The 18,394-nt window shown below is 43.6% G+C and overlaps 1 protein-coding gene across 1 annotated transcript in view; it reads left to right on the top strand.

Moving 5' to 3' along the window:
* The window catches only part of FSIP1 (fibrous sheath interacting protein 1), a 71,722-nt gene that overhangs the window by 7,406 nt on the left and 45,922 nt on the right, over positions 1–18,394 (top strand). The window contains exons 7-10 of the mRNA XM_056852213.1: positions 2,207–2,305; positions 4,562–4,674; positions 6,071–6,184; positions 10,369–10,533. Of these exons, the coding sequence (XP_056708191.1) occupies positions 2,207–2,305; positions 4,562–4,674; positions 6,071–6,184; positions 10,369–10,533 (491 nt within the window). The remainder of the gene's footprint in view (positions 1–2,206; positions 2,306–4,561; positions 4,675–6,070; positions 6,185–10,368; positions 10,534–18,394) is intronic.

The raw sequence follows: 18,394 nt of genomic DNA, 5'->3' as shown, positions 1-18,394 counted from the left end.
TTTGCTGTGTGGAATGTGGTTATGCACATGTGATGCATCTATTGGATTATGACTGTGACAACAGTAGTGATGAATAATCTGATAAAATCTTAGAGTTGGGCCATTTTATGATACATTAAAATAGTGTTTGACTCATTATCTTCCATCTATTATGTGTGGACAAGATGCTGGGCTAGAAACCATGTAGCACTGAATACAGAGTTCAATATTTTATTAGCTTGGTTCAGATGTCACACAAAACCATGACTTAATTAAACTAGCTGCTCTTAATGTGATTGAGGGCCCCTCCACTATTGATGGTGAGTTGCATCAACAGGCTACATCAAACCAGGATCATACACATTCTGACTTGAATGATTATCCACAAGCTGAGTTCTGATTTCACAAACTAATTATAGTTTTAAAATAAATTGTGCTTTGTCTGAACTGAACCAAATGTCTATTTAAGTCTAAGAGTCTGGATACCTCTGGCTAAATGAACTTCGTAACAGTGGGGGTGAAAAGAATTTAGGAAAGCAAAAGACACAACGCTGTTGTTGTTGTTAAGCACCTAAGGGTCAGCTAGGCAACATACATGAAGGCAAAATATATGCCTTGCCAGTAACCTGCATTCTAAAAGTTCTAATCATGGCATTAACTTTTAAAAGAAAGTAAGGTGAGTTGAGGTGACTATTGTGAGCTGACTAATACTACCAGTAGATGTCAGTATTTGATAATATAATATGCTTTTAGATTCTCTTTGTTCAATATAAAAGCTCACTATTTTAGGTGTTAACTAAAACAAATGTTAAATAAGACCCCACCGCTTCCTTTTACTTTGCAAAGGTAATTTTTGCTATATGGATCAAATGCCTCATGTGTATTCTGATTCACTGGCCAGGAGAATGCAGCATAGTTTAAATAGTTTCCAGATCTTCCTTGCCTAAGGCTGTTGTACTGCATACCTGCATCTTAACTTGTCAAGCTCATTTTGTCTCAAGAGTTTGGTTAACTTGAAAATAATAGATGAAATGTAATTAACTAATTAGCCCTATGTGTGTGTTATGTGCCGTCAAGTTGTTTCTGACTTGTGGTGACCTTACGAATTGATGACCTCCGAACCTCCTATCGTTAACAGCCTTATTCAGGTCTTGCAAACTGAGGGCTGTGGCTTCCCTTACTGAGTCAATCCATCTCAGGTTGCGTCTTTTTCTTTTCCTGCTGCCTTCAAGTTTTCCTAGCATTATTGTCTTTTCCAGTGAGTCTTGTCTTTTCATAATGTGGCCAGAGAACGATAGCCTCAGTTCAGTCATTTTAGCTTCTAGGGAGAGGTCAAGCTTGATTTGATCTAGAACCCATGCAAATTCTCTAGTTTGACATTGGTAGTGCAAGCCCAACACAACCAGAGTGGCCCTGGGTTCTGCTGGGCATCTACACATTGCCATTGGTTCAGCTGGCCTTGCAAAAGTGCTCCCCTTGATTGAATTATTTACTGGGATTCTCTGGTTTGCTATTAGAATAGTAGAATTTGTTCTACTGGGATTCTCTTGTTTGATATTAATTCTGTTGAGCTTGCCACATTGGCTTGTGGGATTCCTGGGTTCTGCTTTGGTTCTGTTGGGCTTGTGTTGGTTCTTGGCATGGGAGGCATTGACCTGTGGTTACTATAGGAATGCCTTTTTGCTTTTGCCCTGAAGGGGAAAAAAGGCTGCCCCCCCCCATTGGAAACAATAATGGATGGATGGGGGCACCTTCTTTGGGGGCTCATAGAATTCAACCCCCTGACTCAATCTTCTTCAGACTTGGGGTTCTTCTGTGGACCAGGCACCAGCAGCTCTTCTGTAGCTTAAAAAACTACCCCCTCAGACCCCCAGATAACTTCCTCATAGGTTATACTGGAGCAAAATAATTTGATTACCATACTGGTACTGGAATCTAGGGATATCAAGTACACTGATATTTTTTGGCTTCACTATACGCAAATCCAAAAAACCCCACATTTTTTAATGCACACCCTTAGTCTAAACTACTCTCAGCTTCACAAACACAAACTCCCTCACCACATTAAAATGTGCGTCCAAGTGGGAGGAGATTATATGCTTATTACAGTGCCAATTATCAGGATACAATGTACACAATTTCATTTATATGGAATCTACTTTGTTTGGGTAATTTTTAATTTCAAGGTGCAATGTTTTGCAGTAATTTAATAATATTTCATTAACAGAGCCTGCTCCTATTGATGAAGATGAAATGTTTATTGGTGTATTTCATACACAGATTAATTCAGAAAATTATGAATACAGAGGAAGACCAGTCAAGCAAGGTACAAGATGTAGCAATGTGCTCTTGTTTTCTAAGACTTTATTGTAAAAAGGTAATCGCTGTTTTCAAAAAGCATGCAGTTGGTGCTATATCAGTGGTTATGTGAATATATCTTTTGCAACAGATATATAGTTTGGGAGTCACTCATCTTTCAGTGAGAAAGTGACAGTTACTTTAAGTAAGTCATCTTTTGCCTGAACAAACTGGGTTGTTTAATAGTGGCAGGAGTGTTTGCAAGGCAACATATCAGATCTGTATTATCATTAATGAACTTACACTATTATTAACTAATCTTTTAGAAATGTAGAAAAATAGAGCAGGAAGGGACCTCAAGGGTCATCTAGTTCTACCACCTGCACAACACAATAAATTCACAACTACCCCCCCCCCCCCGCTCTCCCAGTGATACCCTGCTGTATGCCCAGAGGAGATGTTGAGGAAATTGCTCACCATCTTTGTAGTGTAATTAACCATCCTTCTTAGTGATACAGTTCTCAGAATGAGGAGGTTGATATTTTTGTCACAAGTTCACAAGATGTTACTCTAATACATTTTCGTCATTTAGAATGGCTGTATGTAGAAGTGTCAGTGCTTACAGAACAACTTTTCTGGGGAAAGTTCACTTAAAATATTATGGTAGCCATTGCACAATCAGTAGTATGCATATTATGCATATTTATTTTAATGCAAGTCCTATTCATATCAATGGGTATAACTTCTGAATAAACATGGTTACTATTTCTTTACTGCTTGTGGTGCTTACTAGTTTGGAAACTGTGAGGGGGGCTACATGTGATGAGTTTGTGTTGAAATTCTCTTGTTAGTCATGTTACTGAAAAAGTTATTGAAATAATAGAGTCCAAAGCTACATACACATGTATATGATTAAAAAGTGATTTTTTTTATTTACAAAATTTATACCCCACCTTTCTGCCATCAGAACAGCCACCAAGGTGGCCAGTAAATTAAAACATACATAATAAAATCACATTTACACCCCCAACCCCCCCACAGATCGTTAAAGCAATTAAAATCAGAGCTAAAATACAAAGACACGAGAACAACAATTAAAACTTTGGCCAGGAAGGAGAAATCACTGAGGGAATGCCAAACAAAACAAAAAAGTCTTCCTCTGCTGGAGGAAGATGGCAACAGAAGGTGATAGACAAATCTCCCTTGTGGTAGAGAATTCTACCGCTTTGGTGCTATGACCGAGAAGGCTATCTCCCCAGTTGCCACCTGCCTAATCTCACAAGGCAGGGACACCAGAAATAGGGCTTCTGAAGATGACCATAGTGGTCGGGTGGGTTCATAAGGATTAGGCGGTCCTTCAGGTTTGTGAGTCTCAAACCGTATAGATTAACGCCAGCACATTGACTTGTGCCTGGAAACAAATTGGGAGCCAGTGTAGGCAGGCCAAGTAAACATCCTAGCGGCAGCTTTCTGCACCAGCTGAAGTTTCTGAACACTGCTCAAGGGCAGCCCTTGTAAACTGCACTGCAGTAATTTAATCCAACTGCAACCAGGGTCTGCACCACAGTGGCCAGATCTTTTCTGCCCAGGAAAGACTGCAGCTGACTAGCTAGTCAAAGCTGGTAAAAGGCACTCCTGGCCGCAACTGCCACCTGCTTATCCAACAGGAGGCCTGGGTCAGAGTGCACCCCGAGACTACAGACTTGTTCCTTCAAGTGGAGTGCAACCCCACCCAGAACGGGTGGCACCTTAAATCCCAGGTGAGATCTTCTTCTCACCAGTAGCATTTCTGTCTTGGTATTAAGCTTCAGTTTATTAGCCCACATCCACTCCAAAACTGCCTCCAGGCCCTGGTTCAGGGTTTCTACAGCCCCCTGCGATCAGCTGGAAGCGTGAAATAGAGCTGAGTGCCATCCGCATGTTGGTGATAACTGTGCCCAAATCTCTGGATGACTGAACCCAATGTGGTTTCATGTAGTCATTAAACAGTGTAGGGGACAAGATGGAATCTTGTGGGATCCCCTAGGTCAAAGGCCAAGTGGCTGAGCAGCAGTCCCCCAGCACCACCTTCTAAAACCTACCCTCCAGGTAGGACAGGAACCACTGCAGAATTGTGCTTCCCAATCCCAGCCAGCAAAGGTGGTCCAGAAGGATAACATGACTGATGGTATCAAAAGCTGCTGTTAAATTGAAGGCTTATTCTTTTATCATATGGATAAATTTATGCTGCTTCTTTGTTTTAAAGCCTACAGTTGTACTTTGGCACTGTTTTTCTTTGCTGCAGGTTGTTTAAATGCAGAGAGAACAAGAAGCTCAATAAATAAAACAGAAAATGTGCATCAGAAAACTGAAACAAGTTCTAAAAAACCTCGTAATTTTATTAAAAAGAACATAGAGGTATGTATTTAAAAGGTCTGCCTTTAAAAGCAGGAAGTCTTTGTCAGGCCTCATGAAAATAATTTAGGAGTTGATTGTGACTGATTAACTATGCTATAACAGTTAGCTTGTGCTGAGTTGGTAGGAAAAGGAATGTGTTTGATTCTTATCACTTTGTGATGATCACATTTTTTCAAGGAAAATATTAGAACTTACTGAAAGTAGCATCTATAATTGATATAAACAATCTTTTCTTTGGATGGATGGTGTGATGGAGGCTTATCCAGCCAGATTATCCACTGTTACAGTATCTGTGCAGATTCTGGTATATTAGTTATACACCAATAACTTTACTGGGTGCTGGTACAGATCTTATGGCATAGGTGACATGACAGTGACAGACCTGTACCTTTAAAAGTAGATTTGCATGAATTATGCATGAAACATTTTTATAGTGAAAAGTGGGGGAAGAAGTGAGAGATGTCACCTTATCCCCTTCCTAAACTTGCTGCTTTTCCTCTCGTAGTCTGTCCATCCCCTGGGATAATTTCCCCTCAAGCTGAATTCCAATATTGAAAGTGAGTTTCAGCTGGGAGAAATGTGTACAGCGGGGGGCAGGGGGCCCTGTGTCCACACACCTGTTAATGCCTTAAATTGTATCCCCCCCCCCCCCATCTTCTGTTCTACACATGCTTGAGATAGACCCATATTTCAAGTCCTGGGTCTTCTGCTGTCACATGTAGTCTGGCCTTAACTTGTTCTCCATGCAGCAGAAGGCATGGTTTCCTTGAGCACTGGGTTTTACCATTATAGTTTTCTTGGCCTTCTTCTCTATGGTCACTTTGTTTTATCATAATATCTTGAGTTTCTTTCATTCAGGTCACCTGACAGTCACTTACAAGATCAAAAAATAAATTGGTATAATCACATTTCAATACAAACAACCAGTGAAATATACATGATAAAATGACTGATAAATACACGATCTAGAGGATCACAAAGTCCAATGATTTATGCTCCAAAAACCTTTCTAACATGCCCTGTCCTGCCTTGTCTTTGGGAGAGTGGGGGGCTTCTTGGAACTTATAAGGCAGGCCATTGTTGAGTACTGTGGGCTGCAGTCAAAGAGTCTCTAGATCTTGCTGAGGGATTCTGCATTTGCTGTGCGAATGGCACAGCACAGACAAGTTCACCAGAAGATGTAGTGTTTGTGTTATACTTGTTTATAGAAATACCTATACATAAAAACTTGAAGAGTCCCCAAGTTCTTCTCTGCAGGCCACTAAATCTATCATCTGTTATAAGTTGTTGTGTTTTGCTTTGCTATCAACCTGATTTGAATACTTAAGATTTGATACCAGTGTTCTGGTATCAGTCTCCAAAGCCTTCCATTTTACAAACTGCTTTCTTTGTTCAGTTGGTTAAGGAGTTTGGGAACCAAGTGGTTATGCTGGAGGAAGAGAAGAAGAGGCTATCAGAATTACTGAAAGATACTGAAGATGAGAACAGGGAAATTATGCAAGTTATTGAGGTACAAGAATATTAATCTAGATTGATATACTACTGTAATGTTCAGAGTATACATTTACATATGTGCTTTTCTAACAGAACATTAATGCAATGAATCCTCTTTCACTTCTCTTGCTGGGGAAAGAATTTCAGCTGATGCATAGAGTGGAACCTTAGATCTGTGCAGATTCTTGTGCATGAAGATTTCCTTCTGCCCCATATACTGATGGATATTATCCTCAAGAAAGCCAGTGTGGTGTAGTGCTTAAGAGTGGTGGTTTGGAGCAGTGGACTCTGATCTGGAGAACCGGGTTTGATTCCCCACTCCTCTACATGAGTGGCGGACTCTAATCTGGAGAATCGGGTTTGATTCCCCGCTCCTCCACATGAAGCCTGATGGGTGACCTTAGGCTAGTCACAGTTTTCTTAGAATTCTCTCCGCCCTACCTACCTCACAAGGTGTCTGTTGTGGGGAGGAGAAGGGAAGCCGCTTTGACACTCCTTAAAAGTCAAGAAAAAGGGGGGGGGGTATAAAAACCAATTCTTCTTCAAAAAATCAGTGTTTTAAAATCTGATTTAATTTTCTTTATCAAAACTATAATAAATAAAATCTTGGGACTATTTTTAGATGTCCGTCTTCCATACTCTCCCTCTAGTTATATTTCTAGAAGCTTTTTCTATGGGCTATTAAGAGCTGACCCGCAAAGAATTCTACAGTAAAAGTTTTGATGTCCTGCACTTGATTATCCAAAACACTCAATTATCCAGCATTACCCAGAGGGCAAGCTCCTACTCAGCCACCAAACCCCTGCATCCTCAGGCATGCTGGTACCCCAAACCAGTCTTTCCAGCTGGCTGGTCTTACCCAAATTACATTGTCTCCCCTTTTGACTGGGGAATTAGCTGGGGAGACTCTATTTTGCAAGAGGGAGGGGTAACCAGGATGTTTTACCCTTTGTATACAGAGATCAAATCCCTGTGAAAAACTCTTAATAGAGAGGAGATCTGGTTTAAGATTAATTTGGTTTTTATGTAAAAGCAACTTTAAACACACGCACAGCAAAGCACACAAAACCTGATACACTCAAGAACTAGGAAATAAAAAGTAGGAGGGGTGGACATAAGGATATGAGGGGCCAATCAGAGGTGCAGCTTCCAAAATGGCGGCTGCAGGAAGGGAAAGAGAAGGGGCCCGCAAGCAAGCCAGTGGGGTGCATGTGGAGTTCAACACACACCTTACCATTGTGAGAGGGGAGATATTTATACCCAAAATGTATCCTGGGGCACTATGAAGTCACCGGTGACCAAACATTACTGGTGGACAGAGGCTTGATTGCTCTTTGATTAGTTAAGAAGTTTGAGTGAGAAAAGACAGGAGGTAGGAACAATATCTAGATTCTTCTGGATTAAGTTCTGTTATAGATTTACAGATGAGGGAGGATGTTTTTGGGAGAGGTTCCCAGGAAAGAGAGCATGACTCAGAGGGGTATGGTGAGACTTGATGGGTTTAGCTGATATCTAGATATGAAGAGGGCAGTTTCTTTCTCATTGTTCTCCAGGTTACACCTGGCACAGGACTGGGGGAGGCAGCATTTTACTCTGTACTTGCCTTGTCAGCTCTAGAGTGTTTGCAAAGATGGACGCCAGAAAACTTCCATTTTGTCTCTGGCTACACAGCAGTGCTCTTTCCTTGTGGGTTCACTCTAGTCCTGTACACCTTGCAGGGTGTACCAGGTAGCTTAGGGCATGGGGTAATAGGTCAGCTTGTTGCCTCTAGCCACTGCAGGACTTCTGACCGCTGGCAGTACTAGCTAACGGGTGCCTCCTTCCCCCTCAGCCTGCCTTGAGCTGTCCAGAGCCAGTGTTTCTGCAGTGCATTCAGGCAGCTGTCCTGCTTGTCTGCTTGCTGTGTAGGATGGCTTGAGGGGTGCGATGGGGGTGGAAGGGTCCTGCTGGGCATGGGGGCTGTTACCATGGTGTTCCCAATGGAGATTCCCTTGTGCAGGGGGAGGGGCAGAGAAGTACGTTTGAGTATCCAGAACATTTGATTAATCTGCACCCCCTATTTTCCATGAGTGCTGGAAAACAAAGGCTTGACTTTACTTACTGTTCAGTAATTAACTTCTTATTCCTTGAGAGGTGGTCAAAAAGTATAAGTATGAGCAAGGACCCCTATTGCTTAGCTTTCAATAACTGTAATTACTGCATATGCAGGAATTTGAAAAGTTCGGCATATTTTTGTATCATAAAGAAACTTCTATTCAGTGTAGTCTGTTCCTAACTATGGGCTATTTCCTCTCTCCCTTATTATTTTGTTTTATTGTAGGGATAACTTTATATAAATATTCACTGAACCACGAATCGACCGCATTCATAGAACAGGCCTTTCTCCCTTCTTCCTTCCCACCAAATCTACCCAAAAACCTGCTTCAGAAGGTTGGGAGATCTCAGAAACAGAGTGGTTTGATGTGTTGGCATGTGATTGGTCAGTCGACGGTATTAATAAACTTGACTTGACAGAGTGGGATGCAGGACAGAGGATTGCATGGGGGAACTGGCAGAAATCCCACCCATCCCCTCTTGCTTAAACTTTTCCATAAATGAAGCAAATGTTTGCGCAAGTGGTATGTGTGTGAGTAATTTTGGAAGATACCCATACAGTTCTCTAAGCAGCATTTTACTCTGTTGCTGAGACCCCCCCCCCTTCTGAAGCTGGCTTAATAAAAGGGAAAGATCTGTGCAGTGAACTCATTTGAAAGCTGGTTTGCCAACACTGTTTTATTTAGCAGTCTAGAATAAGTCCACCTTGATTGGTTTGGATTAACTTTGTGAGCCCCCCCACCCCAATCTCCAGACTTGAAATATCCAAGAGAATGCCTTCAGCGGATCAAGATTCAAAAATAGCCAGTCTGCCTTGTGAGTAGTTACTTGTTTCCCCATCACGGAAAATTAGGGACTTAATCAGTAGTGGGATACTATACATTTCCTTTAGAATGGTGATTCTGAATAATTTTCAAATATGATATAGACTTCCTTATGTATGTATGATTGGCCAGGTGAGTATTGCCTTCCTGGATGACCCTGAAGTACTTCCCAATGGAAGTGGCATCTCTAATTACCTGCTGTTTTCCATACAGTTTGAAAATACGATTAAATTTTTTTAAAAGCTCAGTATGGGAATGCTCTTAGCCACAGATATCTCTCAAATTTTTCATCAGTCTAGTAGCATTTACTGTGCATCTGGAAAAGGATAGTTCATCAGTTGGAAATGTATTGGCAGCAGATGTATGTGACAAATTTCATTTCCACAGACAGATTAAAATCAGTAGGGCTATATTAAAGTGTAAAAGAGATTATGTAAATATTGAACATACCTCAAGATATTCAAACCATTCCTGAGCTGTCGATAGCCGGGGACGACAGGGAGGAGGTGCTGCCGTGGCACATCCTAACCCGTTTCCTGGCTGCCAAAAGCTCGAAAAAAGCCTTTTAAATGCTTTTTGTTTTTTAAATGGGGCTTTTTGCCCCACTGAAAACAGCGAGGCTGTGCCTGCTAAAAAGCAGGCACAACAACGCTGTTCGTCCTGGTGGCGTACTGAGGCGAAAGGGGACAGGAGGCTGCATACAGGCACCCTACAGGGAACACCCCCCGGGACACTGGCATGCCCCCCAGAACGCCGGCGTGGGCCTTTATGCCAGTGAGATGCTGGCAAAAGGCCCAGCCGGCGTCCGGGGGCAGCGCTGTCATGGCAGCATTGGGAGACCAGAGTCCAGGCCTCCCTGCCAGCATTGCGGTCACTTACAACGGCATAAGTAGCCCAGGTGCTGGAGCGGGGGGCTCCAACACTGGCGCAGCACCTTCCTGGCCTCCTGAGGACTTTCGTCCTTAAAAGTCAGGAATGGGCTGATTACCTTATAACATATTTTACTTTGAAAATTTGTGTAGCAAATTTGAGATTTCACTCAATTGCTTCAGAAGATATTTTTTTATCTTTTTCCTTTACCCTTCAAGCAATTATAAGTACTTTTTATTTTTTTTAAAATTGAGGCTTGGTTTGCAGACATGATATTTTTAATATGCTTATAGTTTTGGATCAGATTAGTTAACTGTTTGCCACAAGAAAAATATTGATCTCTCATAAAGAACATATGCAGTTGGCTTTCTGTCATTTGGGTGTATACATTAATTCATTATCCTTTTTGCAGGGAGAAGCAACTGGATGGTTAGTACCAGGTGAAGGGTACACTCCTGAACCAATGGAATATCATTATCTCACAGAACTCGAGGCTAAACTCAAAGTAATAATCTCGGATGGAGATTTTTCTGCTATTCAAAGCTCCCTTTCTAAAGTCCCCAATCTGATTTATCAGGTATGGTGAACTTGGAGAATACCTTGGAATGTTTGGAATCTCCTGTCTTGAAGCAGATAACATTTTTGAAAGGATTGGAATTTAACCACACACTTTTCATTTCAAGCACAGAAGTTTATTAATAGAGGTAATCAGAGGACAGCTTCTGTTCTACACTGAACGTGGTTGGGAATTCCCTGTGAGGGGAGAAAGGGCCCCTCTAAAGGAAATACTGCTAAAGATTATGGCAAACCTGAGAGCTGAGCAAGGGTTTTACTATGTCCTCATTTTTGCATCCTTAGTTGGTTCCTATGAAAATTCAAAATCTCACAATTGAAGTTACCACCCCATATGTACTTTTAACAATTAATAATCGGCATGTCTTCCACCTTCTAGGAATCTGCCTCAGTTCTTTCTATGGCTGTTTAAAAGATATGGTTGCCAGCAACACAAACGCAAGAAAACACGTAATCATAGGCAGGGAAATAAGATTCAATTTTAAGGCATACTAGTGAGAAGAAAAACTTAGAGGTTTTAACTAGGAAACTGGGATTATATGATTTTCAGACATAAAAGGAAGTATTTCAGAAATCTGTTTTTTCAACTTTCTGTATCGTAAGAGGGCAGAAAGAATTTGAATTCTTACAGGACTGTAGGAGTTTTTTCAAATTGGTTCCAGGCAAAGGATGGAGAGTTTTGCCTTAGCACATATTATCCAGGAACAAAGGAGCAGTAAAGAGTGATTGTTACCTCATTTCTACAGGTTGCCCAACAAGGAAGCGCCCACTGAGCCCTGGTGCTACAGTTCCAGTCTTCAAAAGGCAAAACCTTGCTAAAGAATATTCACCCTTCCTAAGGACTTAGACCAGTCATTATTGTAATGATTGTATAAGCAGCTCCTCCATCCAATAGGTGGTGCTGTTCATTTCCTTAGCGTTATTGTCTCGTAATTCTGATTGTTCTGTACTAAGGAACACTCTGGGAGTTCTGATCTAGTCTAGAGGCTTATTCTACCTCTCACTGTAGACCCCCCCATATAGCTCCCGGCTCAATTTCTATGGCATAAGGGCAGGGTATTCAGAAATAAAGTGAGAGCCAGCATGGTGTGGTTGTTAATGTGTTGGATCTGGGAAACCCAGGTTTGAATCCCCAGTCTGCTGTGGAAACTTGCTTTATGACCTTGGGCCAGTCACACACCCTGTGCAAGTATTTGGATGGGAGACCTGCAAGGAATAGCAGGGTTGCTATGCAGAGGCAGGCAGTGGCAAACCACCTCTGAACGACTCTTGCCTTGAAAACCCTATGGGGTCACCATAAGTCAGCTTTTCTCCCTGGTTGGGAGCCAAAAGAGCTTCTAATACTTTCAAAACCGCTTCCAACCTTTTCTCAATTTTTTCTTCACAACGATCCTATGAGGTAGGTTAGGCTGAGTGTGATTGGCCCAAGGTCACCCAGCATGCTTCCATGGTACGAGTGGGGATTCTAGACCCTAGTCTGGCACTCTAATCATCATCCTGATCCAGTATCCTTTCTTAGCTGCCACTTTCTCTGTTTGTCAGTCATGGGTGCTTCCTTAGGTTAGTTTTGTTACAGATTCTCCTGTGAAGTTGTACAATGGGTCTCCCACACCAGAATGGGCCTGTTTAGGTTTTCCTGTTGCTGCTGTGGTGGTGACTCTCCCCCCATGCCACTGGGGCTTTAAAAAAATCAGCAATTTAATATAGTTATATTTATCTGTGTATGAGGCTCTTTGAATTCCCAGCTTTCATTAGAATAAGGTAAGTCTCTAGCCCCATTCATTATGGCAATATATGGGGAAAAGATGTATCTCTGCAACAAAAGGGGCACTATAATATAGATTATTATAGTGATATTCAATTGCCGATTTAAAAAACCAAAAAAGCCCCACAGAGTGGATGGGGTAATGGTTTCTGTGGGGCACAGGAAATGGCTGCCATGTGGGCAAGACTGAGACAATTTGAACTGTCCTGTCTGGACAGCAGCCATGCAGGCTTGGCTGTGATCTTTCCTAAAACTTTGCAACAAAGCTGGTTTGGGAAAAAGCCTGAGAAATTAAGGAGTTGCACAAATGAACCATGATGCTCAGGACAACGCGGGGTGGGGGGAGAACACACCTCCCCATACCACTAATTCCAGGACATATAGTCTCTGTGGAAGAAGTCCAAAAGATCTTTCCGTTTCCCTTTTTGTTTTTCTAACAGTAGTAGGGCTATTTTTCAAGTTACATTTTCACTCATTATATTTCCATGTAACGTCTCCCCCCTCCCCCACCATTCTGCATATGTCTGGCTTCATCCAGGGGTTAGTTTGGGCTCTCTTCGTGTTTTCCCTGCATATTCCATGAGCGCTTATATGGCGATCTTTCTATTTAAAGCGTTAGCGGATCGGTTTGACTCTCTGAGCACAATTCTTGTTCCAAATTTGTTCTCTCAAAAAATCCACACACCCTACTATGCACCGCGAGAATCCATACCCAATACCATCCCTCCTGTTTCCTCCTTCTCCTCCTCCCTCCCCATGTTTGTGTGCGTGCGTGTAAAGTGCTGTCAAGTCGTAGCCAACTTATTGCAACCCCAGAAAGGGGCTTTCAAGGCAAGTGATTAAGCAGAGGTGGTTTGTCATTGCCTTCCTCTGCAGAGTCTTTCTTGGAGGTCTCCCTTCCAAGTACTGACCCTTCTTAGCATATAAGATCTGATGAGATTGTTCGTACCATGCTGCCTTCCCCCTTCCCATTCCCCCTACATTTCCCACACACTTTTTTGGGGGGGCGGGGGGGCTACACAAAGCACTACTGATACTTCGTAAATGATAGTGGGCTACGAAGCTTTAACAATCAGACGTTCATTTAAACTCGTGGTTTTTTCCCCAAGCAAAGCAACATTGTTAGCAGGAGTGCCCCCCCTCCTATTAGCGTCCTGCCTTTCCCTACATATAAAATGACTCTTCCTTTTTTGTTTCCTAGGAAATAAACATACACTCCCCCCCTCTAATGCTTACAGAGGAAAGCCACACACAAAGCATCAAATTTGGCGTTTAGATCCTTCTCACCAGCATTGCTTTTAATTTTCGCTAGGGTGCAGTTCTGCTAGTGCACTTGTGCAAACAAAAAAGGGGTCGGCTTTTTGACGCTGACACCATCTTTGGTGATGTACCGTATATACCCGTGTATAAGCCGACCCTCGTATAAGCCGAGGTGCCTAATTTCTCCCCAAAAATGGGGAAAAATTAGGCACCCGCGTATAAGCCGAGGGTCGGCTTATAACCCCTCCCCCCCCCGCAGGCTTACCTGGGCTCCCGGCGCAGGAGCAAGCGGCGCGGTCCTGGCGGCGGCGGCGGCACGACCGGGAGAGGGCCGGGGCAGCCTCCCTGGAGCTGCAGAAGGCCGCCCCAGGCCGCTCTCGGCCGCCAGAAGCAGCGGCGCGGCCGGGCGAGGGCCGCAGCCGCCGCCCCAGGCCGCCCCAGGCTGCTCTCGGCCGCCAGAAGCGGCGGCGCGGCCGGGCGAGGGCCGGAGCAGCCACCCCAGGCCGCCCCAGGCCGCCAGAAGCGGCGGCGCGGCTGGGCGAGGGCCGGGGCCACCGCCCCAGGCTGCTCTCGGCCGCCAAAAGCGGCGGCGCGGCCGGGCGAGGGCCGGAGCAGCCACCCCAGGCCGCCCCAGGCCGCCAGAAGCGGCGGCGCGGCTGGGCGAGGGCCGGGGCCGCCGCCCCAGGCCGCCCCAGGCTGCTCTCGGCCGCCAGAAGCGGCGGCGCGGCTGGGCGAGGGCCGGAGCAGCCTCCCTGCAGCTGCAGGAGGCCGCCCCAGGCCGCTCTTGGCACCAGGAAGCGGCGTGGGCCCGGCGGCGGCGGCAATAAGTTCCCCCTCCCTCCTCCTCCCTCTTCCCTCCTCCCCTCCCCTACCGTATTGACCCGCATATAAGCCGAGTTTGGCTTTTTCAGCCCTTTTTTGGGGCTGAAAAACTCGGCTTATACGCGAGTATATACGGTATGCGGCAATGAAGATCTGCACCAGGGTGCTTGCACATGTGCAGAACAGAAAAAAAACCTGAGTGTGATGCAGGACAGATATGGAGAAACAATGGAGAGGTGTAGCGTGAGGCTCAAAGCCAATCTTTAAGCTTGCTGGTCAACCATACACAAAATTAGGAGTAAGAGCAGCATGCAGAACAGACTAGTTCCATGCAGAGGATTTGCTTCTGAAGAACTAGTTGAAGAACTGATTTTGGCAACTAGCATGCTGTGTGAAGGGACCTAAGTAATCATGTTTACGCAGAACAAGAAATGTAGGCCATGCCTTAATTCACATTTATCTCTGCAGTCGTAAAAGATATCTGACAAGCATTTGCCTCCTTTTATCGTTTGGCCAAAAGATGAAATATCTGAGAAGGACATGGAAGCAGGCAGACATACCATGGACAAAAAGGTTAATACAAACTTCTGGGATTCTTGACTTTCACACACTGTCCTCCTTTGGCAGACAAACAGAATGATAATCGAAGGAAATTTCTTCATATTATTCTAATGCCTTGGAATATGTGTGAAAGCAAGAGTTTGTTCCTGCTGTGCTCTCAGGGCAGAGTCTGTGGCTCCCAAAGCTGTCACTGGTCCAGGACTGATTATTATCCATCCTGGGCTTTGAGCCAGTTCAGTTTTATGGGAAAATGCCTTCTTTTTGAAGAAAAGAGGAGACATTAGTTTAAAAGGCTAATTAAAGGAAAGTGGTTCAAAGAAGTTTTGGAATGTCAGACTAAGACGTAGAGGTCTTTGCGGCAACATCAGTGTGATGCAGTTCTGATAGATAGGCTCATAACACTGTGCACAGTTACATGTATTTAAACTGTTATTAAGGTTGCAGAGGGAGCTACAGTGCAATCTTCAGTAAGGAGCAAGTACAAGTTCATTTTTCTGGTGGAAAAGTTGGGTTGATCTTAGCAGATCTTGGAAGCTGAGCAGGATCATCCCTGGTTAGTATTTAGATGGGAGACCACCAAGGAAGTCCAGGGTTGCAACACAGAGGTAGGCAATAGCAAACCACCTCCAAACGTCTCTTGCCTTGAAAACCCCACAGGGTCGCCATACGTTTGCTGTGACTTGACAGCACTCCCCCCCCAAATAGTCATCATGTTCATTGGTGTCTTTGATTACCATCTTTGTGACACAAATAGAGTGCACGTGATAAATACTTCTGCTATTTGTAAGTAGAAAAGGAAAATAGGTTAGTAGTGAGAAGAAGTTCCACACTGAGGTGGCCAGCCACAGTCCCCCTTTTCCATGTCAACCGTGGCTGAGAAATGGATAAAGAGTTCTGTCAAAAATCTCCATGTTGTAAGATAGGCAAGATGTAAAGGTGGTGTTACATGCAATGTTTTAAAATAGTTGTATAGGAAAAAAGGAATTTCAGCGGGTGTAGCCTGTCACGTGGTTGGAAGAAAATCTGCCAAAATTCTCTATCTGATGCAGATTTTTAAGATACAGCAACCCTGTCGTATGTTGCATCTGGCTATCCTAGTCCTTTGTACTTTGTGTAGAAACCCACACCAGCCTTGCTCAGTGCCTTGATACTGCTTTCCATCAACAGAGCCGTGAGCCTGGAACTTCCTAGCTATGAAGAGGGGAGAGGGAAATGGTAGAAGGGAAGCTGAAGGAGGCATTTGGACAGTTACATTTCTAAAATTGATTGAATGTAACTGTTGTTACTGGACAATTTATGAAACGCTCTGTTGTTCTAGTACTTGCTTCCTGGCAAGCATTTATCAAGTATCTGAGAGCAATCCTATCTTGTGAATCAGGGCCAGTACATACATTCCAAAGGAATGGGGAAAGAATTGGTTTGAGTTACTAACATTCCTCTGTTCCCTGATTCATAATAACATTTGTACTATAGACTTAAGAGGCACGTTCTGTGGGAAAATAGGGATCCTCGTTGAACACACAGGATGTTTTCAGGCATCCCTTACCAGTTTTATCTATGTTTGGGTCTATTATTATTATTTAAATTCAAAGCTAGTTAAGACAGCTAATTGCCTAAAGCTGTTTAATCCCTCTTAATGAAACCAACCAATTTTTTTACAAAACAGCGTGCAAGTTTTCAAATTACTACTTCATGGTCTCTCTGGTCTGATACTGATGGGCTTTGTGCTTATAAATATATCAGGCTGGATAGTCTTTTTTTTTAATTTAAAAAAGCTGATCAAATGTCTTTTTAACACAAGGTGGAATGCACAGGTCCCAGGGCCAGCCCATGTATTTCTGGCGGCCAAGGCAAGGTGATTGACTTCATGCCCTCCCCCCACCCTGCTGCAGGGAAGCCTGCCTCTCACTCACTATGCCTAGTGTGGACGCTAAAAAAGGAGACACATTTCTCCCCTACTGGAACTAACAGTGTGTGTGTGGAGTTTAACCCCCACCCCATAATAAAAGGAGGAGGTGCCCTCTCTTCTTTTGAGATGCCACTGGGACAAAGGCTTCTTTGTCTCTGGCTCAGAAGAGTTAAGAGAAGAGACTCCTTGTGCCTAAAGAGGCACAAAAGGTGTTTACTTCCTGTCCAGTCTCCATGGCTGCTGCTACCCGACCACCAGCCCCAGCAACTGGAGAAGGCCCTGCTCGCTGCCAGGTGCAGAGAGGTGCAGTGGCACCCAGGGCTGCAGCTTGCATGTGCCATGCCTCTGGGCCCAGCAACAAGAGAAGGCCCTACCTGCTACCTGGGTCTATCAGAACAGCATCACCCAGGGCTGTGGCTTTCTGCACAACATGCCTCTAGACCTGCCCATTACCTGGGTGCATGTATGCGACAGTACAACCCCCCACTGACTCAGTGCCCCCTCCTATAGGGCATCGGCTAGTACTCTAGGCAGTCACCTAAATATGCCTAGTGGGCAGTCCAGCGCTGTGCAGGTCCCTTATAAGGCTGGGAGCAGAAGGAAAATGTGGTAGTAAAACATCTACTCTATCTTTTACGTTTTTTTTGTAACATCCAGCCTGTTGAAGAGTTGTGGAGAACTTGAAATCTTGTACACTGTGTTATGCTATTTTGGTTGATCTTAATAGAAGTGATGACATGGCTTTTGTTTTTATTTTTTATTTTTTTTATTTTGTGTTGGATCAGCCTGCAACCTTTATTCCCTGCAATGTTGTAAAAATACGTTCCTTCTTCTCCATTTCCTTGGTGAAATTTTGATTTATGCTTTAGGGGCAGTTCCAAGCATAGTTACTTGGCATTAAGCCCCCTTGATCTCAATGAGACTTACATCTGAGTAAAGAGCACTGTAAATCTCCTTTCTTGATTACTGCAGTCTTTTCTCTCTCCTTCATCCATCACCCTTTCCCCAGCATTCTGCTAGCCACATCATTACCTGTCTTCTTACTTGGACCATGTGATGTACCGTCTCAATCCACAGACTAACTTCCAATTTCCTTCTGTCCGGACACATGCTACTTATACTTGATATACACCACTAGTCTCTGCTTCCTTATCTATCTTGCACAGCTTTCTGTGTTTGGAACTACTTCCCAGAGCACCTAAATGGTGCCTCTTCTCTTTCGTCTTGGAAATTTCCCCTTCAAAAGCCACTTATATATTGCTTCATTTGCTCATAGCTATCTTTTTTACCTTTGCTTCTTGATTTCCATGCTCGATTCCCTTTGTTGTCTTCCCCACTTTCAAAATGTAGATTGAAAGCTCCCTGGGACAGAGTCCTGTCTTTTTATGATTACAGTACTCTATAAAGCATCACAGCTGGTATGCTAAAGATATTATTCAGGCTAAATTAATTTTTGTTTAATAGGGTAGCGTGGTATATTTCTGCTCAGTTCTCTTTTGAACCAGTATTGCATTTTGTATATAACTTCTAATGTTTATGGAAACTGCA

The sequence above is a fragment of the Euleptes europaea genome, chromosome 6, assembly GCF_029931775.1.
Source record: "Euleptes europaea isolate rEulEur1 chromosome 6, rEulEur1.hap1, whole genome shotgun sequence".
Taxonomy (NCBI): Eukaryota; Metazoa; Chordata; class Lepidosauria; order Squamata; family Sphaerodactylidae; genus Euleptes; species Euleptes europaea.
Note: the sequence above shows the minus strand (reverse complement) of the source record. Positions and strands in the feature narration are given on the sequence as shown.